General features: G+C 45.9%; 1 protein-coding gene across 1 annotated transcript in view; it reads left to right on the top strand.

Annotated features, from left to right (window-relative positions):
- The window catches only part of LOC138515160 (zinc finger MYM-type protein 1-like), a 32,984-nt gene extending 26,264 nt beyond the window's left edge, over positions 1 to 6,720 (top strand). The window contains exon 4 of the mRNA XM_069630154.1: positions 6,597 to 6,720. Coding sequence (XP_069486255.1) covers positions 6,597 to 6,720 — 124 coding nt within the window. The remainder of the gene's footprint in view (positions 1 to 6,596) is intronic.
- Positions 6,721 to 21,202: the final 14,482 nt, after the last annotated feature.

The following is a 21,202-nucleotide window of genomic DNA, read 5'->3' as shown; positions in this document are numbered from 1 at the left end:
CCCACTAGGGGACTACAACCAAACGATGGGTGCACCCCGCTCTCCTCCACAAATGAATCAAGAGTTCAGGAACCATCCCAATAGAAATCATTCTCCTGAGAGGTATCAAAATAGATCGAATCAGGGGGAAAACAGCCAATATCGATCTAGGCCACAGAGAGAGGATTCTAGAGGGATGGAAAGATTCCAGTGCTTCGAGGCCCAAGTGAAAATGTTGGCTGAGCAAATAGGAAAGCTCTGCACAACACAAAAACAGTCATCAAAGGAGGGGGCAGATGGCCATGGCAATGATCGGGGGGCTTCTGAAAAGTGACTAAGTACTTATGATACCTGCAGCGCTGAAAAGACAGTTTGCGCTGATGTAATTTTGCATAATGACTCTGAGATGCCTAATGATTTAAAAGTGAAAATACCAGTACATGAACATGTAACAGAAAATGCAAATACTTCTAAAAGAGAGGTACGGTTTAACCTAGAACTAAATCAAACATTGGCGATATGTACAAATGAAATAAGAAAACCTGAAAATCCAAAAGAACAAAGAGACAGGTTTAAGAAAAATGACTCATTCATGGGGAATACCAGTGAACCGGGAGTAAGTGGCGATGCTATAGCTCCTTCCCTGGGCAATCCAAACAATGACCAAACACAGGCAGGAAAAAGAAATGCTCAAAAGGAGGATACAGGTCAATCACCTGAAGAATTCTTTGAACCACATATTTTTGAAGAGGTTAAAAGGGCTGGTACCATACTGAATAATCACAAATGCACAGAATTAGACAATGACAAATTGCCAAGTGATGTTGTTACACATGTTCAGTTGGAGGGTTGTAGTGTGACCTCTGATGATACCTGGATGGATGGGCGAACGGTGGCCACACTCCAAAAAACCTCTGGACATGGGGAAATGAATAAAGTCTCTCACACAGGAATGAGCAAAAAGGAGGGAAAATGTCTTTCCATTTGCCGATGTGCTTAGCCAAAAGTGAAAAAGGCCTGAGAAAGGTGAGCCCTGAAATCACTAAGAATTCACATTTCCTATGTGTGTTAGAGGAAGTTGAAGACAGGTATTATGCTCCCATCATTGTGGAAGAAAAATGCCATACATTTGCAATGATTGACACTGGCGCACAGGTCACAATTATGTCTAAAGAATTAGTAAAGAGTATCAATGAAGGGAGATCCCCGCAGAATCAGATCACAGTAAAGAAGAATCAAGGTCCAGTGCATAATTTTAACGGGGAGGAGGTGCCTATTATAGGCGCCACCGAGGTTGACATAAAGATCGGTAAACACAGAATGACACAGGAGGTATTGGTCACATCCATTTCTGATATTCCATTTCTGATGGGAACAGATTGCCTGAAAAGGTTATCTCCGCTCATAGATGGGGTGAATGGAGTACTGTGGTCCTTAACCAAAAAACCATTGAGATCTAAGAAACTAAAATCACAAAACAGCAATATAAAGGAATGTCACACCGTTGCAAAAACAAATGATGCAGTGGAGGTGTATCTCCAGAATAGTTGCATACTTAGCGTCACTGTTATATTAATGTGTCAAGACAAGATGCAGAATGAAAATAAAAAAATACCTGTACAAATATACTTAGACCTAAGGAAAGAATGGCAAACTGCCATAGATGAGCACACCTTACGTTTTTATTTAAAAGAGAAGACATGCAAACAGAATACTGCTCCTAGAGCAGGTTCAGAAAAACACATTACCACTCTTGCTGAAATACACATGGAAGATGAACAACCATGGGTTCATGTTGGGATAAATGACTATTCTGAAACAATAAAAGCCACTTTAGCGTTTGAACAGGAAAGGAGCTTCATTAATGAGAAATTGTTGCAAAAAATAATGGAAAGGGAGGAGATCCAGAAATTTAGGATTAAAAACCAGGGTGTCTCTGGTTTAGACGGTCCAGACTTTGAAAACCCGAATTGCAGGTAGATGCATGCTGAAAATTAGCATTGGACAAAAAACAATTTACCATAATGTTTAGATAGTGTGTGGAACGCAAAATGACTTTTACATGGGCAATGACATCATGCACAGAATGTGTATGGTGCTAGATTCCCTTAATCAAAAGATCTGGTCACGCATAGGTGGGCCGGCACTTGAATTTGAAGACAAAAGGAGGGCTTATCATTGCGCACAGCTGGTCCCTTATGCAATTGAATTACAAATGAGGAAAGATACTGTTATCCCTGCATACACAAAGCAGTTTGCAATAACACTGAAATGCAAAAATGGACAGCAGATGAAAGATTCTGATGCATTTGTATGTCTGAATGAATCCATAAAACAGCAAGGCCTGGATTATGAATACATTCCATTGGTAGATGTGGGTGAAGGGTCTGTAAACATTATGGTGAATAATAATAAAGGTTATCAGAATATTAATTTAGAGGAAAACTCCCCAGTATGAATGGCCATACAAAAATCACATTACACAGCTGATCTAAATAACATGGTGATTGGAAATATCCCTGAAAAGTATGTAGATGCCAAGGGTGAATTGCCAGAATACCTGGACTCTCAGCCCAAAGGGATATTTAGAATTCATTCTGTGTACCCTTATGATTCAAGCGAGACAGTGTGCTGTCATCAAGAAGATTGCATAACATTAAACTTAAATGAAAATGAAATAGAAAATCAGCCCATTGAAGTGGAAGCTGATATGCCAAAACATATAAAATGTGGCAGCTTTACAAAGAGACACAGCCACACAATTAGAGGAAAGCACCGAGATTCCCATGCCAGAACATTTTCCAGAATTCCCCAAAATGGTAGAGGAGCAGATTTTGTTAGCGGATGCATGTGACAACGAGGAGGATAGAGATGAATTAAGGAAGATATTTATGGAGTTTAAAAATGTATTTGCAAAAGATGCTTATGATTGCGGGCTAACTAATTTACATGTGGCCACACTTCCGGAAGGGTGTAGCAGAAGCCCAGTATTTGTACGCCAGTATAGACTACGGATAGCATGTTTAGAATCATTGGCAAAGATTATTAAAAATTTGGAGTCGCGGGAATCATCAGGCCCATTCATAGCACATCCAATACACCTATTTTAGGTGTGTTAAAACCAAACGGTCAATGGCAACTGTGTGCAGATTTGAGAGAGTTAAATAAAAGAGTGCCAGTATCCAGATGGCCACTGCCATTCATTGATCAGGGATTAGTTCAAGTACATGGTTCAAAAGTGTTCACCACATTAGATCTCACCTCTGGATATTGGTGTGTGCCATTGGCAGATGAGATACAGAATTTATTTTCCTTTTCATTTGATGAGACTCAATACGCATGGGTTAGAACTCCATTCGGGTACGTCAATAGTGGGAGTGAATTTGGCATATTTTTGAGGAAGGCTATGCCTGATGCAGCAGAAAGAGGAACCATAGTTTATGTGGATGATGTGCTGATAAAAAATGAAAGCTTGAAAAGCCATTTTGATGAAATAAAACATGTTCTTGGCCAATTGCAGAAAGCAGGCGCCAAAGTATCTTTACAAAAAGCACAATGGTACAAGAAAAAGGTGAATTTTCTAGGCCATGAAGTGACTGAACATGGACTAAATCCACAAAAGAAGAAAATAGAGGCCATACAGACACTAAAAGATCCTAAAAATGTGAAAGGGGTAAAAGGTTTATTAGGAATGACAGGCTACAACAGAAAGTTCATTGAAAATTATGCTGAAATCACTCAACCATTGACTAAACTGCTTAAACTGAATACACCCTGGAAATGTGAAAAAGAGCAGTCTGAGGCAGTGGCTACATTAAAGGAATGTCTTGTAAAGGCATCATGTTTAGCATATCCCATAAAGGACAGGGATTTCTTTATAGAAATAGGTTTCTCTGAACATTGTATGTCAGCAGTGTTATCGCAAAAACATGATTTGAATCACAAAACCATTGCATATGCAAGTAAGGCATTTTCCCAAGTTGAAATTAAATTCAATGAATGTGAAAAGGCCCTATTAACCACTGTGTGGGCGCTACAACATTTCCGCCCCATTGTTCAGGGAGAAAAGGTGATTATTGAGACAAATCATCAACCTTTGCAGTTTTAAGAGAGTAAAAGAATTAGGTCAGGTAATCTAGCGCAGTCCAGAATCACTTCATGGACACTAGCATTACAGGGTTTTCCTGTAGAAGTGAGATATGGCCAAAATAAAAAAAGCCCAATTGCTCAAGGTTTAGCAGATTTACATGACTGTGCAGCTGAACCAGTATCAAATGAAATAGAAGTGGAACCTAATTGGCAGGAATTTGAACAATCACCACACAAAGCTTTTGATGTAAAAACATGCAAAGACTTGCCAACTGTATATGTTGATGGTTGTGCCTTTCCCATTGAAAATACAGTGATAAACAATTAGTGTCAGGAATAGGAAATGTCTGGTTGAAGTGTGAAGGTATTTCGAGTATAGGGATGAGAATAGGTCCTAGGAGCAGTCAGGTAGCAGAATTGGCAGCCATTTATAAAGCAATTGCTACTGCAGTTGATAATACATTCAGTGAAATTGTCCTGGTGACTGATTCTGGTTACACACGGAATAGCTTTGTGGAATATTTACTTGGCTGGAAAGCGAGAGGCATGATTACGTACAATAAAAAGCCACTTAAACATGGAAAAATGATACAAGCCATAGACAAATTGGTGTCAGAAAATTATTTAACAATATACTGGAGGAAAATTCGTGGGCATTTGAAAACTCCAGGAGAGGATAAGGAGGGAAATGATAAGGCAGATCACCTGGCTAAAATTGGGGCTGTGAGGGGAGAATTACTACCTATTGAACATTTACTGGGTGAAATACAAATTGATGCAGTAACACGTTCTAAAGCACCAAAGGAAACAGATCAACCAGTGGTACAGTGGAGTTATGATACACCAGACCAAGATCTGATTGAGGCACAAAAGAATGATCGAATTTTGGGAATCTATTATAATCATTTGATAGATCCTGAACAAAACCCTTTAACAGAAAATGATTGTATGGGAAAAGAAGAGTTGAGGGTGCTATTAAAGAATAAAAAACGAATAAGACTACAAAATGGACTCATGATTAGAGAGTCCATAACAGGACAAATACAGTGGGTGGTACCCCTTTCATTCAGAGGGTTAATGCTACACCATGCGCATGATGCTATAACTGCAGGCCACAGAGGCTCACAGAAAAAAATGGAAATACTAAAAGATTATGATTATTGGCCACATATGTCCCAAGATGTAGAATTATATACTAGAGGATGTATAGTATGTGCCCAATTTAAACCTGCTTCACCAATGCATAGAGCTCCATTAATGAAAAGAGGCCTAACTCTTCAATGGTCAGATTTGCAAATAGACTATGTAGGGCCTGTAAAGAGGTGGAGCAGGGGGAACCGTTATATTTTAAGTGTGGTGTGTTCGATGTCGAAGTGGATTGAGTGTATTCCTGCACCAGATTGTAGTGCGCAAACAGCAGCCACATTGCTGGTAAACCATGTGTTTTCAAGGTTTGGGTTGCCACAAAGAATAGAATCAGACAGAGGAAGTCATTTTACAAGTGCTCTAACGAGTAAGGTATGGCAAATACTGGGTGTGAAGAGAAAGCTACATATCGCATATCGGGCGGCTTCTTCAGGTGGAATTGAACGCAGCAATAGGTCTGTTGTGGACATTTTAAAGAAATTCGTGGCAGAAGCAGGTTCCAGCTGGGATTTACGCTTACCTTTGGTTCTGATGGCAATCAGATCAACTCCTGCCAAAGCAACAGGTATTAGCCCTCATGAAGTTTTAACAGGTAGGAAAATGGTGTTACCACAACACCTGCTATACAGGACACATGAGCAAACACTTGTGAGTGCATCCACAGTTTATGAATACATTGATGAACTGAGGAAGCATTTATAACATGTATTTGCTTTTGTACAGAAAAATTTAGAAAGAGCTGCTGACAGTGCAAAGTCATATTATGATAAAAAGACATCAGTAAAGGAATATTGTGTGGGCGATCAGGTGTATAAATTTCATTTTGGAAAAGGTAAACAGAAAAATTCCAAATTTCTAGCAGCCTGGCAGGGGCCATATTGAATTATAGATAAGGTCTCTCCTGTGGTCTATAACATTTTGAAGACTGAAGGTGAAACAGCAACAGAACATTTTGTTCACGTGAATCAAATTAAAGCATGTCACCCCAAACATGACATTAAACAACTTGAGCGTGTAGAAACACATAAAGTCCCTTGAACATAAAAGGTAAAGTAAATGGGTCTAGTCAATAGTAGTGGCAGAGAAGTTAAATAAAGATGGTTGATTATGATAATGGCACATAAACACTGTAATATATGTATATATATATATATATATACAAAAAATGGAAGCTGAAATTTATGAAGTTGGTGTGCAAAATGAAAATGTATTATATATTGAATGCTGTTTTATGTATGTTTGTTTTCTCTTTAACCTATGTTTAATTTCAGAAGGCGAGAGAAAAGGGACGAAATGTTTTGCAAAGCACGTTTTATTTTTGGCAAAAGGGTGAATTAGTATTGTGCTATATACTTAATTTGTTTCTTTTCTATTTGATTTAGAATATTAACATATTTGTACTTGGAGGACACGGGACCAGAGGACACGGGAGGCGATGGAATCTTGGAGTCCCCTGGAAGAAGATCAAATGATGCCTGCCTCCGGGTGGAGGTGAAGACAAAATAACCGGAATGCCAAAGAAAAGATGACTTCTATGGAAAAAGGATCCAAGAGTGCCAAGATGGAAGAGCACCCGAATGAAACAAATGATGTGACATCGCCGGTCGGGACATGTCAGAGGCAGACAAGTGTCCCGGAGTATGGAGTTCCACGTATTTATTATTTTAATTAATTATTTTAATCTGTTATGTTAATTATTTATTTAAACTTTTTGTTTTATTTTATTGTTTTGTGGTTAACTTCCAGTATAAAATTGAAACACTGGACTATGGACACTTCCATTGGGAAGAAAAATGTACATTATTTTATAAGAACTGATGGACTCAAAGATGAATTTTGATATTATGATGATTGAACAGTGACTTTTCAGTTTCATTTTTTCACATATGAGTATTAATTGTATTGGATTGTTACATTTTAAAAGAAGAAAGGGAGCAAGTTGGATTTCTTCCAATTGTGGCTTGGATCATGGCCAAATTCTCAGAAAAAAGGAGGGGTATGTAGGATTATTTAGCGTGTTTTTGTTAATGCAGCGCCACTGCATGGGTTTAATATATTGTTATAATCCGGTACAGCAAGCTATGTGTTGCCAGTGCAACATGGACATGTCAATGAAGACAGGCTACTCAGTCAAAAACATATCAATTTCTTTTTCACATTCAAAATGCAAATGCACACCATTTTTATTTTTTCACCTGAAATGCCTCTGTTGCAGGAGACACATTTGAGGATTAATGAACTAATATAATTAACAGTACTAACATGATCCTAACTTCTTAATAATATAATGTGTTCTCAGTGCAACATGAGGCAGGCTGAAAGTAATTTTAAACGTGCACTTGGATTCATTTTTTTTTTCTCTGTTCACTGTGTTAGCTGGATGCAAAATCTGCATGCCAGGAAATTAGTAGATACAGTTTCTAAACTGTATAAGCCAAGCCATTGTTTAAAGAAGGAGGGTATGACATGATAGAATTTTATTGGGTGCACATCACCCTAGGGGCTGTAACAGAGGTTTCCTAAAGAATCTCGGGGAGAGAGAAAGGCAGTGGACATTTTTACACAGCTTGGGTGAGAAGCCTGAGGGGAGTTGCTGTGGGGCTGCCTGATTGGGGGGTGTCGTTCCAGTGTACTGCTGACTTTAACAGTCTGGAGATTCCAGTCAATTGGCACCGGTTTGAGGACCAAAGAATGCAGATTGGAACTGCATGTCCTCGCCGGGTGTTACAAAGGGAAGTCCTGAGCCATTTAAAGAAGGCGACCTGTCCAGAGAGTTCGCCTGCTGATCTGCTACAATTTTGCTGGTAGTTATCTTACACAAAGCGAGAATGCGGTGTGTGAATGAAAGCTATTTCAGTCGGGCAGCGTAGTGATAGCTGCGTTCTAATGTTGCTATTCAGAAATGCAAGTCAACTGATGCACTGTTCTTTTTATTGTTACAAAGAATCTAATGAAATACCATGTGTTTTGCAATTGCTTCTCTTATGTTTATTCTAGAAAAGACTGCCTCGCAAAACTGGTAATGTATGGTTTTGAAATGAAATTGATGTAAATCACAATCCGTGTAAAGGCTTCTATTTGCTTCTGTTTTTCTCTGGTACAGTTAGCCCATATCACCTGATAAAAGGGGAGGTTATTAGGTAATATATGTCAAGCATCCCATGTGGAAAAAGGTATGTTATGAGTAATTATAAATAGCTGTGTGCGTGGTTCCACTCAGTGTATGTGTGTGTGACTTCTGAGTGGAACACAATCTGATATTCTGTTGGACGTACATGAGTCAGCAGAGAAAGAGGCCTCTGGAAATAGTTTCACTAATGTAAATAAATTAGTGATTATACCACATGTTATTGTGAATACTTTATGGAAGCATAGCTCACTGGTGTAGATAAATCAGTGATAACAGCCATATGTGGCACTCCATATGAAAATGTGGTGTTCTTGAATAATGTAGAAGCCTGAGGACTCTAGAGATCACAAGAACAGTCTAAACAAAAGAAAGGGGGTTTGTATGTTGGGGCCACAAATAAAACAAAGAAATTATGCTCATCACTATGCCACAACGAAATGCATACTAACTAAATGTATCTGTGTACTGAAATAATGCATAGGCACGATACCACCATAATACCAAACCCAATCTGAATGCAAGGGGTGATTGTTGCTAAATTACTTTTATTCTTGGTGGTAAGAAAATACCGCTAGGCCCCAAATCTACACAAAATACCCTACACCACCAATGTGACGCGTAGGGCCGAGATGACGGACTGGACTGGCCCACCTAGCTTTGTTTGCTTGGCCCATAGGAATATTCTTCTGCAAATGGAGAAAGGGAATTAACCACCCGTGGCGTTGAGCGTAAATCCCCCCACTCCTGCTGTTCTCCCCACAGATCACCTTTGATGTCCCCTCTTAAAGTCTCACCTGATGGTTTGAAAAGATGAGCTCTCCATCCTGCATTGAGCGCAGGGGCGCATTGAGAACCAGTTGCTTCACTGGCTCGAAGGAATTGGTGAGTTCCAGAACAATATTGACTCCGAAAAGTATGTAGTTCGTAAGAGTTCACATGTCTGACTTTCACTCATGTCCGATTCCTTGCAGTTTGCAGCTTGACCCCAACGAAGAGTTCCTCGTGGTAGCTGACGAAGTTCAGGTAAGGATTTGGCTTATCCTACACAGTTCAATAAAATAAGGCCAGAATGTAACCTGTGGCTTGCTCCCTTTTTCAGGTGTGGAGAGAAAATATGAAGTTCGGGGAATAATGCCCCCTGCTGTAAAATTAGGTAAGTCTATTGTGGTGAGAAGAGTTCCCCTTGTTTGTCCCTTCGTCTCACCTTGTTGTCCTTTTGTTCCCCTTAGGGGCCGGGGTACGGCGAAGATGCAATGGAGACTGCGCCGACCCAAGAAGAGGAATAGTATCCCCGGCGGTAATCAGGTAAGTCTAAGGGGGTAGTTACTATTGCCTCTGTTTATTCCCTTGTCTCACCTTTGCTGTTCTTATTTTCCCCTTAGGTGCCAGAGTGCGGCGGGAATGTGCAGAAGGATGCAGTGGATCGTGAGGATGCTGCGAAGGCCGGTGAGTTCAGCGCGGCGCTGCAGCAGGCAAGGCGGCACGCGTAAAATGCTTCTTTCTTCTAGCTCGAAGGCGCGGTGGATCCGGAATTCAGGTAAGGATCAAAGGTTTTGCTCTAACTTATCCTCTTCCCCTTCTGTTCCTCTCTTTTTATTGGAGCTGCAGACTCGAGGCGGGCGTGGGAGAAGGCTGAATGCAGGCTTGCAGACACGGTGAGCGTTACGCTGCTGGATGCAGGATAACGCAAAGCATGTGCTGCTCTTCGGGCGTGGTTTAAATAGCCTCCAAAGTAGTCCCAGGTAAGTATTCCTCCCCAGCCCCACCCGAGTAAAAAATAGTCCCTAGGTAAAATAGTCCCTTCCAAGCCTCATTTGGCTTGGAGCTCTGCAGCATGGTCTGCATCAGGTAAGCTTGCAGCATGGCCTGCATCAGGTAAGTTCTACTCTATGAGCCTGGTGCCATAGGCGCCAGGACTGACTCTCCATATGAGCCTGGCGCCATAGGCGCCAGGACCGCACCCAAACAGCCCCTATAAGGGTTTTTTGGGCTTGCTCAAAATAACTTGATGCCTGCTTCTGGGGTTGCTGGACCTGGTCTGGTTCCCCGGGGGTAGGCATCATGACATATAATTCCATATAGCACCTTTCCCCCATTCTACCCCGTAAGACCGTCAAACACGCTAACCCCTCCACTTCCCGATTCGAACTCTGTCTCACCCCACACAAAACTACGGACTAATAAAACTGCACCTGATATGTCCCAACCCAAGGGTCAGGCAAAGTCAGGCAATTGACCAGAACCACACACACCTGACGACCCTTTCCTTTCCCCACAGGGATAAAAGGTGGAGCACGAGAGCCCACTACGAGCAAGGCAAACTGCACGACGTGAGAGCTAACTCAGCACAGCAGTTCAAGAGGAAAAGAAAGACGGCGCATACTGAGAGGTTGACAAGGAGACAAGGAGAGAAGCGACCTTGCCCTTTCCGACTAAGGCCCGTGAATTCTCTGCAGAAGGAATCGTGAGACCACGAACAATAGCCAGCATGTGTTGCAGCAGGTGTCTACGGTATACAAGACCCTCCTCCGCTGATAACCAAGCTGGGTAGAGACGCTTGTATCCATGGTACCAACTGTGAGAAACCTGAAGGTGTCTCCCTAACTAAACCCCGGGGATCTGTCATCCAGGTGGCCAGGACGCGGCCATTGCTATTGGTTCCAGTTCCTGGGGGTGGACCAATGAGGGAGGATCACTTGGATGGGGGGTCCTCTGGGAGTGGGAGTGGGACACCGAAGGGTGAGACTCTGCATCCCCCTTCCTTTGACACCTTTTCCCCATCCTCTCACGTAGGACATTCAAAACCACTGCCCCTCCCCCCTTTTCCAACACAAAAACTGTCACAAAACACAAAGGACAACGGACGAACACCAGAGCCATTTACCTGACATGTCCCAATACAAGCGTCAGGCAAAGTCAAGCAATTGATCAGAATCACACACACCTGATGGCTCTTTCCCTTCCCCACAGGGATAAAAGGTGCAGCCCGAGTACGAGCACAGTACGAGCATGGCAGATGGCACAACAAGACGGCTAACCAAGCGCAGCAGTTCAAGAGAAGGAGAAAGGTGCCAGGAATCTAGAGTGTGGCGAGGAGAGAAGTGACCTTGCCCTTTTCATCCCAGACCCACGGAACCTTCGTCTAAGAGAGCCTAAGACCACGAATAATAGCACAAGTGTCTTGCAGCAGATGTCAACGGTACACAGAGCAAGCCTAAGCCGATAAGCAGGTGCGAGGGAAGCTTCCGCGCCCATGGTACCGGCTTTGACTCAGGAGAAGTGAAAAGCCAAGCAGTTCATCACAGCTGGTGAGTCGAGGGGAGAACTGATAAGAACCGAGCTGTGTTCATTGAGAATCGTAAAGTGGCAAGTTTGAACCAAGTTCAATGAACTATGAAAGAACTATAAAAGTGTTCTGGGGTGATCAGCTCCAGAGGGAAACCGGCACCACGCGGGTGCTAACTCAAGAGACTCTGGTCGATCCGCATCTGAGCGAAACTACAGAATCCAAAAGGCCATAGAAAGGCCAACGAAATAGGTCAAAGTGGTCATACTGAGGGTCAAGCAAAATCCCTGTACAATCGAAATACTTTGATCTACAAACTGTGTGAAAGAAAAGGAAGTGAATCCCACAGTAAGAGGAAACAAAGGAAGCAAATCCCACCTACCTTTAAGTGTATAAAAGAGATGGCACGAGTGAACCCGACCGATGGATGCCAGTGAGAAGGGGCAAAGTCTAAAGTCCTGAGAAACAGTGTGTTGACAGACGTGAAACCGGACGAGGGATGTCCACTAGGAACTGTTTAAAAAGACATTGACAAACTCGGAGGAGGGAGGCTTAGATTTAAGAGGGGTCCAAGCCCGACCGAGGGAGATCCGGGGGGTGAAGCTATCACCCAAGTACTGGCAGTTGAGAGAGGTCTGATCCCGACCAAGGGAGATCCAGGGGTGAAGCCATCACCCAAGTACTGGCAGTCAAGAAGGATCTGAGCCTGACCAAGGGAGATCCGTGTGTGAAGTTATCTTCCAAAGCTCATTGAGAAAAGAACTGATATGTAACTTGAGGAATACAATACATGATGGGTCAGCGCCTAGAAGAGGGGTACCCAGGGGTGAAGCCATCACCCTATGTGAACTGTGGCTAAGGATTGAGAAGCTGCACTGCCAAGAAGAGGGGGGCTCAGGGGTGATTCCATCACCCAGCGAACATTGGAAACTGAACTTCATTTGGTTAAAGGAACTTTTGTTTTTTTTTCTTATTTTGAACACGTCAGGACCTCGAAGGCAGGAGACTTTCAGGAGAAACGAGACTTGGCCATCGACGGACCTGATAGCTGAAAGCTGAACTGTCATCTTGTGCTGGGAAAGCTTGAGAGTGTGCTGTGCTCCACAATCCCACCTTACCCTGTGCTAGAAACGTGGGAAGGGAGACCCAGACAACTGCATACTGACGTATTATTTGAGAACACTTCTTTCTTTTCTTGAGAACTATCCCACACCACTTTTTGTATTAGTTGTAGGGTTTGACAACAGGTTTCTTGATATAGGCCCTTTTATTTTGACACAACACCACTAGGACTGTCTTATTTTTCATTTGATGGTCGACGCTTGCTCCCATCTTATATTTGGGTTTAGATTAGACATTTTTCCAACCTGCATGCAGCATTCATTGTTCAATAAATACCCTTGAACTGTGATCACTTGTGTCTGTCTTACTTGTTGCCACCATGAGTTCCTTACACCACCTTGACTCCAAAGATAAAGAAATCCAAGCGGTTCATTATAGCCGGTGAGTCGAGGGGAAAGTCGATAAGAAACCGAACTGTGTTGAATGATAAGTTGCAAACGGCTAATTGAACTTTGATAGCATAAAGAGCAATTTATGTGAAAGAGGGAAAACTAGCAATAGAGGAGTTCGGCACCATGTGGGGGCTCACTCAGGAAGCTCTGGACGATTACCCAAGTATTGAAACTACCAGAACCAGAAGGCCTTGGGAAAGGCGAGAAGAGGGGTCGAAGTGGTCATACAGGGGTCTTGTAAAATCCTCTGTACAGTGGAAAGTCTTCCGACAGATGATTGTGAAGTTAAGGGAAGTGAATCCCATATAGTAAGAATTGGGGAAGTGAATTCTGCATCGTAAGAGTTGAATGGAAAAGGTATGATTGACAAGATTGCCAAGAGTGAACCTGAAAGAGGGATGCTGATAAAAGGGGGCAAAGTCTAAAGTCCCGAAAATACATTATGTTGACAAGAATGAATCCAACCGAGGGATGTCCACAGTGAACTGTTTACCAAATGTTGGCAAGAGTGAATCTGGCAGAGGGATGCTAACAAAAAGGGGTGAGGCTTAAAGTCCCTATGAACAGTGTGTTGACAGGATTGAACCCGACCGAGGGATGTCCACAGTGAACTGTTTAGCAAAGGTTGGCAAGAGTGAACCCGGCAGAGGGATGCCGACAAAAAGGGGTGAAGCCTGAAGAGCTGTTTAAAAAGACATTAAGATTAGTGAATGCAAGAAAAGCTATAGTGAACCCGAAAGAGGGAGGCTGACATCCAAGAGGGGTCCGAACCCGAAAGAGGGAGATCTAGGGGTGAAAAGTCATCACCCCAAGCCCATTGTGAAAAGGAACTTTTTGTTTGTTTTGTTGAATATCAGGCACTCGAAGGCAAGAGACTTTTGTTGAAAAGAGACTTAACCATCAAAGAACCTGATAGCTGATATAGAACTGTTGGCTTGCGCTGGGAAAGCTCGAGTGTGTGCTGTGCTCAGAAGGTCCACCTTGTCCCATGCTTTAAACTTGGGGAAGGGAGACCACTGGCAATCACATTCCTGACTTAATATTAGTGAACACTTCTTTCTTTATTTGAGAAAATTATCCCACACTTCTTTTTGTATTTAGAGTAAGGATTGGCACTAGGTTTTCTCTTAGTATATGCCTTTTTATTTTGACACAACGCCACTAGGTGTGCCTTAATTTTCTTTTGATGGTCGAAGCTTGCTCCCATATTAGGTTTAGGTTTAGATTAGGTGTTTTTTCAACCTACCTTTGCAGTTTAATAAACACCCTTGAACTGTAATCACTTGTGTCTGTCTTTACTGCTGCCACCATGAGTTCCTTAGAGGAGGCAAAAGACTTGTTCTTTCAATATGGCACTTTGTTGGGTTATACTCTGAGAGTTTATCTCTCCATCTTTAGCAGGAGGTCGCGATATTTTAAATTGACAATATGCCAATTCCGCTTTTAAACAAGTGACAAGGGTGTCATGAAACCTTCCACTTCCACTGTCACCATTGCTTTCCCAGAATGTGGCAAGGGAAACTCTTGGGTATTAAGGGTACTTTGTGAGGCTCCTGTGTCTACTAGGAGTTGTGTGTGACGCATCTATATTTTAGCTGGCAACAAAGGGTTTAAAGATGGATGCTATGATGCATTGTCCTGAGTCCTCCTCATGTCTTTATGAAAAGTATGAGTATCCTGTCTAATACAGGTTTGCCTGTGGGTTCAATTGACTCGTTTGGTGTTGTACTGGTAGAGGGGGCTAGAGCACTAGAATACACAGATCACTGCACTTATCATGCTGTTTGAGAGTGGGTCCTGCTGCCGATGGAGGGTTCTTGGGAGATGATGCACTTCCGTCTCAGTGAGATAAAAGTGGATTGTTGGTAAGAACCCTGTTCACCCCGGCGCTCGAATACTAATAAGATGGGTTGTGACTTAAATTGGGTGGTCAAGGAATAAATGAGAAGTCATGACCACTCAAGTTTGTGCTGAAGCCACCCAGGCCTGCCAGGTTACCAAACAAGAGCCCTTAATCAAGAGCTCAACTCCATATCAACATCATCACGCCTTGAAAAAGACCCATGTCGGGTTGAAACATGTGTCAGCTTTAAGCGTTTAATAAATCACTGGTATACCCAAGAAACAAGTGATAAGACTTCTCATTTATTGCTTGACCACATGTCAGCCGTGCCTGAGACACCAGCATGGTGTTTGTATGGGCACATTCCCAGCTCCACGCACACGGAAACACCGGCATGGACATGCCAGTAGCACCATGGATTCTGCTCCGGAAACACCAGCATCACGGACCAGACGTTAACTACAGTCAGGTGTGCAGAACCAGCCCACAGGTGCCCAAAATCATCCCAGGTGGCCCCAATGAGCACTGCAAAAGCACAAAAGGACCACTCCCACACCTCACACCCCTTCCCACACTACCATGCTAGCAGTAACAGTACTGGAGCTGGAGGCCCTGCATGCAGGCCTACTACTTGAGGAGGCAGGGAGGCAGAGGATGGGGCAGAGGACAAGGATGGCCATCATGGCCCTTCAAAACGACAATGGCCAGAAGGCTGTGGCACGCAGGCAGCCACCTATGCCACACAAAAGGGCCACATCCTTCAACTTGAGCCAAAGCCAGATCCACACCCTGAACCGGCTAGACAGGGAGACCATCACATCCATAGTGGACCTGATCCATGATGACTGTTGCGTAGTGAATACGCCAATGTACGCATGCGTGGGCGGGATCGAGGCTCGCGCATGCGCAGTTGATAATAAAAACAGCCCACTGGCAGTTGCCGCCGGGGGACCCGAGCAAGTCACACGTCTCCGGCGTGACTCATTGTGTGAGTGTGTGAGCGCACGTGTGAATGACGGCTGGGGCCCCAGGCACCCCCTGCCAACACAACATTGGCGACAAGGACGACTCCGGAGCAATTCTCCACTCCGACGGCGTTGGAGGGAAAATCATTGCTCCGTGTCGGCACGGACCCATGCGCACGGCCGGCCGCCATTTTGCTTCACTTGCAGTTCGCAGTGGTTGCGGCCCGCGAGGTTGCTCGTGCACCAGCTGCATTTCGTCTATCTCTTGGAGACCAAGTTGTAGAATTTACACAGCCTATGCGGCCACTGGACCGTCGCATTTAAGAAAACTGAACCAGCCGAGAAGGTGTGTCAGAGAAGGATACTGTGTTGCATGTAGGCCCACCTGGCCTGACCACCTCGACACCCACGAAGGACCACATTCCCCTGTGAGTACCGCCCTCCACAATGGGTGAGGAGGGAGAGCAAGAGGGTGCCATGGCCCCGGTCCCACGCAGAATGCACAGTACTTTGGCTCCCATGCCCAAATTCGACACCACGGGCCCTCCGTCCAAATAAGAACCGAAATGGCTCCTATGGGTCAAAAAATTAGAAATGTTCTTCAGGGCCTCCAGGGAAACGGAGGATGAGGCAAAGATAGCCATCATGGTATACTCGGCAGGGACGGAAGTCCACAGGATATATGACTCGCTCACCATCCCAGTAGTTACATATGATGCAGTAAAACAAGCGCTGAGAGACCACTTCCTTCCCATGGCAAACGTAGACTTTCACAGGTTTGTCATGCGCGCCGAAAAGCAACTGGAGGAAGAGTCGCTAGACCAGTTTTGTGCGAGACTGCAGCACCTAGCAAGCTCCTGCCGGTGGGCAAATGAAGAAGAAATCATTCGTAACCAGCTGCTGCAAGGGTGCAGTTCCGGGAAGCTAAGGAGAGAAGTCCTGAGAGAACCTGGGCTGATGCTGCAGCAGATTCTGGACACGGGGAGAGCATACAAACTTGCTGAGGCCAGAGGGGCAAAGATGGACGCAGCCACACACTCGAGAAAGGAGGAAGAGGCATTTGCGATTGGAGGTTCTGGTCCGGGCAGAGCGAGGTGGACACCGAGGAGTGGGGAAGGCACTGCTCCATCGTGCTCCTACTGCGGGTATGACCTGCCGCACGTGGGTGAGTGCCCAGCTAAATCAAGGGTATGTGGCCGGTGTGGCGCACCAGGACGCTATGCTAGGGTGTGCAGGGCAGCAACACCAGTAGCGGCCTTGAGGGGGACAGAGAGAGCGGGCAGGAGCAACACTCGGAGAGTGAGGGGTGTATCGGCTGTCGATCAGGGTATGCAAGACCTCAACATCGCAGAAGAGGAAGAGGAAGAAGAGGACATTTTCTTCATCTCCAGCATTGCCAAGGGCCCTGGGGAAAGTCGGCAACCAAAATGTACAGTACTCATTGGAGAAGTCCCTACTCCGGTCCTCATAGACACCGGGGCATCTGTCTGTGTGTTAGCTACCGAACACTACAATGCACTCCCAGGCCCGCCAAGTTTTACTGAGTCCACAGCAAGGATATACGCGTTTGGAGGAGATGCACCCCTTCCCATCCAAGGAGTGCTCGTGGCTCCAGTATCTCATGGACAGAACAGAATTAAAGCACGGTTCTTTGTCACCAGCGTAAGCCCACATTCCCTTTTAAGTTGTGCCGCGTCAGAAGCACTGAACATTGTGCACTTCACTTTAGCGGTATATCATGCCGATCTAGAACACCTGCTACAACGCTTTGAGACGATCTTCGACGGCATAGGGAAACTAAAGGCTGACCCAATACGCTTGCACATCGATGGATCAGTGAGACCGACAGCGCTCAAGCACCTCTGCATCCCATTCCATCTGCGGGCTCAGGTAGAAAAAGAGCTACAGTCACTGGTTGACTTAGATATTATCGAAAGGGTGGAAGGACCTACCCCGTGGGTCTCCCCAATTGTGGTGGCCCCAAAGCCCAAACAGCCGGGTGCTGTACGCATATGCGTAGATATGAGGCTACCTAATGTAGCCATCAAGAAGGAACGCCACCTTACACCCACCCTAGACGACATTGTTGGCGAACTTCAGGGAGCGAAGATCTTCTCGAAACTGGACTTGAGATCTGGTTATCACCAGCTAGAGCTCCACCCCGAGTCGAGGTATATTACCACTTTCACAACTCACGAGGGGCTATACCAGTACAAAAGGCTCAGTTTCGGGGTCTCGTCCGCAGCAGAGGTCTTCCAAAATGCCACCAGGGGGGCCCTGTCAGGACTCAAGGGAGTCATAAACATGTTGGACGAAATTCTGGTCTTTGCTCGCTCGGAGGCAGAACATCTAAAGCGCCTGGAAAACGCCCTCGAGAGACTTTGCAGCCTCGGTCTGACCCAGCACAAAGAAAAGTGCGATTTCCTGAAAGACAAGCTGGAATTTTTCGGATTCATATTCCACGCTGGGGGCATCTCCCCGGATCCCGAAAAGGTGAAAGACATTCGAGAGGCAGCACCGCCAACGTCCCCAGCAGAAATCAGAAGCTTCCTGGTGATGGTCAACTATTGCGGACGTTTCATTCGTGACCTAGCCTCCATGTCGGAACCCCTGAGAGCTCTAACCAGAAACAACGCTGCGTGGACCTGGACCGGAAATGAACAGAGGGCGTTCACAGCCATCAAGAATGCCCTGTCCGGACAAGGGACCATGGCCTATTTCAACCCGGACCGCGAGTCGGAGATTGTGGTCGATGCCAGCCCGGTGGGGCTGGGCGCAGTCCTCATGCAGGCAGACCATCAGGGGTCCATGCGACCGATCGCCTATGCGAGCAAGGCACTCACCGAGACAGAGAAGAGATATTCTCAGATTGAACGTGAGGCCTTAGTTATATTGTGGGGGTGCAAACACTTACGGATCTACATCCTAGGCAAGCCAGTTGTCATGGTGACAGATCACAGGCCTCTCATCCCAATTCTGTCAGGTACATCGTCCAAACCTCCACCGCGCATAGAAAGATGGATGCTCTCGCTCATGGAATATGGGGTCCGGCTACTCTACCGCCCAGGGACACACAACCCGGCAGACTATTTGTCCTGCCATCCGGGTACCGGATGACCCAGAGACTCGCAGGAAGTGGCTGACTGCATAGAGGCTATACACCTGGTGGTGGAGTCGGCACTGCCAGTTGCCCTAGCGCGCCACAAGATCGTAGACGAATCCAACACTGACGAGGCATTCATCGTAATAAAAGAAGCCGTAGCCAGTGGAGAGTGGCGGGAAGTCCTACAGAAAAACTCCCGGAGGAATGTAGGAGCGCAGAAGGACCTACAAGCGCTCTGGAAGGCGTGCCATGAGCTGTCGGTTGCAGACGACGGGCTCCTGCTGAGGGGCCACCGGATCGTGATACCCAGAACACTGGTGAACAAAGTCCTGCAGCTCGCCCACAAAGGCCACCAGGGGATGGCTAAGACGAAAGCCCGGCTAAGGCTGAAGGTCTGGTTTCCTGATCTGGAAAGAAGGGTTGAAGTATTCGTGAGGGCCTGCATTCCCTGCCAGGCAGCAAGTCCCGTGGAGAGGAGGCCACCTATTCAGGCGATGGAACGGAGTGAGCGCCCATGGGGGACGGTGCATGCCGATTTCGGATCCACAGGCAGAGGAACACACTTCCTGGTGGTGACAGACCAGTGGTCGCGATATCCAGGGGTGGAGCTGGTCGAATCCACAGCCAGTGACCACACCATCTTAGCCATGGAAAAGATGTTCGCCACCCATGGGTTTCCCCTGGAGATATGCTCGCACAACGGAGCACCGTTCATAGGACAGCAATTCATTCGCTACTGTGAGGAAAGGGGTATAAAACATCGCAAAGTCACCCCCCTTTGGCCAAGAGCGAACAGAGAAGTCGAACGCTTCATGCGAACGCTCAACAAAGTGTTCCGCATATCGATGAATGGGGGGGAAGAGCTCCGACGCAACCTATTTGACTTTCTCTGAGAATTCCGCACGACGCCGCATCAGTCCACAGGAGTCGCTCCTGCGGAGGCCTTCTTCAGCCGGGTACCAAGAGGACTGTTACCAGAAGTGGAAGGGCGACGTCCGGGGGAGATCGACAACAACCATGTGCGAACAGAGAGGGCCACTCAGAACGAGAGAGAGACAATACGGCGAGGATTACCCAAGAAGGAAATTGCAGTGGGAGACATTGTGCTGGTGCGGAATCAGAGACCTGAAGGAAAGCTGTCACTGCCCTACGAAACACAACCTCTGGGAGTGACGCACGTCAAGGGGTGTATGGTCACGGCCGCCAACACACGAGGGACAGTCACCCGGAACGTATCATTCTTCAAGCGAATAGGGTCGGCGAACACGGAAGAAATCGTCATGCAAGGCCCAGATCCGGATGCAGACGTGCCACAAGGAAACGATCGACCGCCAGAGACTTCTGGGGCACCAGAGACGCCTAATGTTGAGGCACGCAGGTACCCGAGCCGGGCAGGGTGCAAGCCGCCGCAGAGGTTCCAAGACTTTATCATGGACCCTGCCTCGTAACCAGTGATACACTGTCCATTGCAGTTTGAATAGAACACTGTTAAATCTAATGTTTGATAATGTTTGTTTTTCAAAGTAAAAAGGGAGGGATGTTGCGTAGTGAATATGCCAATGTACGCATACGCGGGCGGGATCGAGGCTCGTGCATGCGCAGTTGATAATAAAGACGGCCCACTGACAGTTGCCGCCGGGGGACCCGAGCAAGTCACACGTCTCCGGCGTGACTCATTGTGTGAGTGTGTGAGCGCACGTGTGAATGACGGCTGGGGCCCCAGGCACCCCCTGCCAACACAACAATGACCTGGTCAGCCTCATACAGATCCGTACAGCCACCCCCCCTTGCTCAAGGTAGTGTCTGTGCTACACTTCCTAGCCACAAGCACCTACCAACACACTGTGGGTGAACTGCATGGGCTATCACAACCCTGTTTCTCGTGTGTTCTGCTTCAGGTCATCAATGCACTCCTGCGTCACATTGGAAATCACATCGGCCGACCCAGAACAGCTGACCAGGTCAATGCCACTAAAATCGCTTTTCATGCCCTTGCAGGCATGAACAAAGTGGTAGGTGCATTGGACTGTACACATGTGGAGCTGGTGGCCAGGCATGCCGTTGAGGCAGTGTACCGGAACAGAAAACTCTACCACTCACTCAATGTGCAGATGGTGTGTGATGCCTGCCACCTCATCACCCACTGC

Source organism: Ambystoma mexicanum, chromosome 6q (genome assembly GCF_040938575.1).
Source record: "Ambystoma mexicanum isolate Mex_15411 chromosome 6q, UKY_AmexF1_1, whole genome shotgun sequence".
NCBI lineage: Eukaryota > Metazoa > Chordata > Amphibia > Caudata > Ambystomatidae > Ambystoma > Ambystoma mexicanum.
This window is presented reverse-complemented; position numbering and strand designations above follow the sequence as displayed.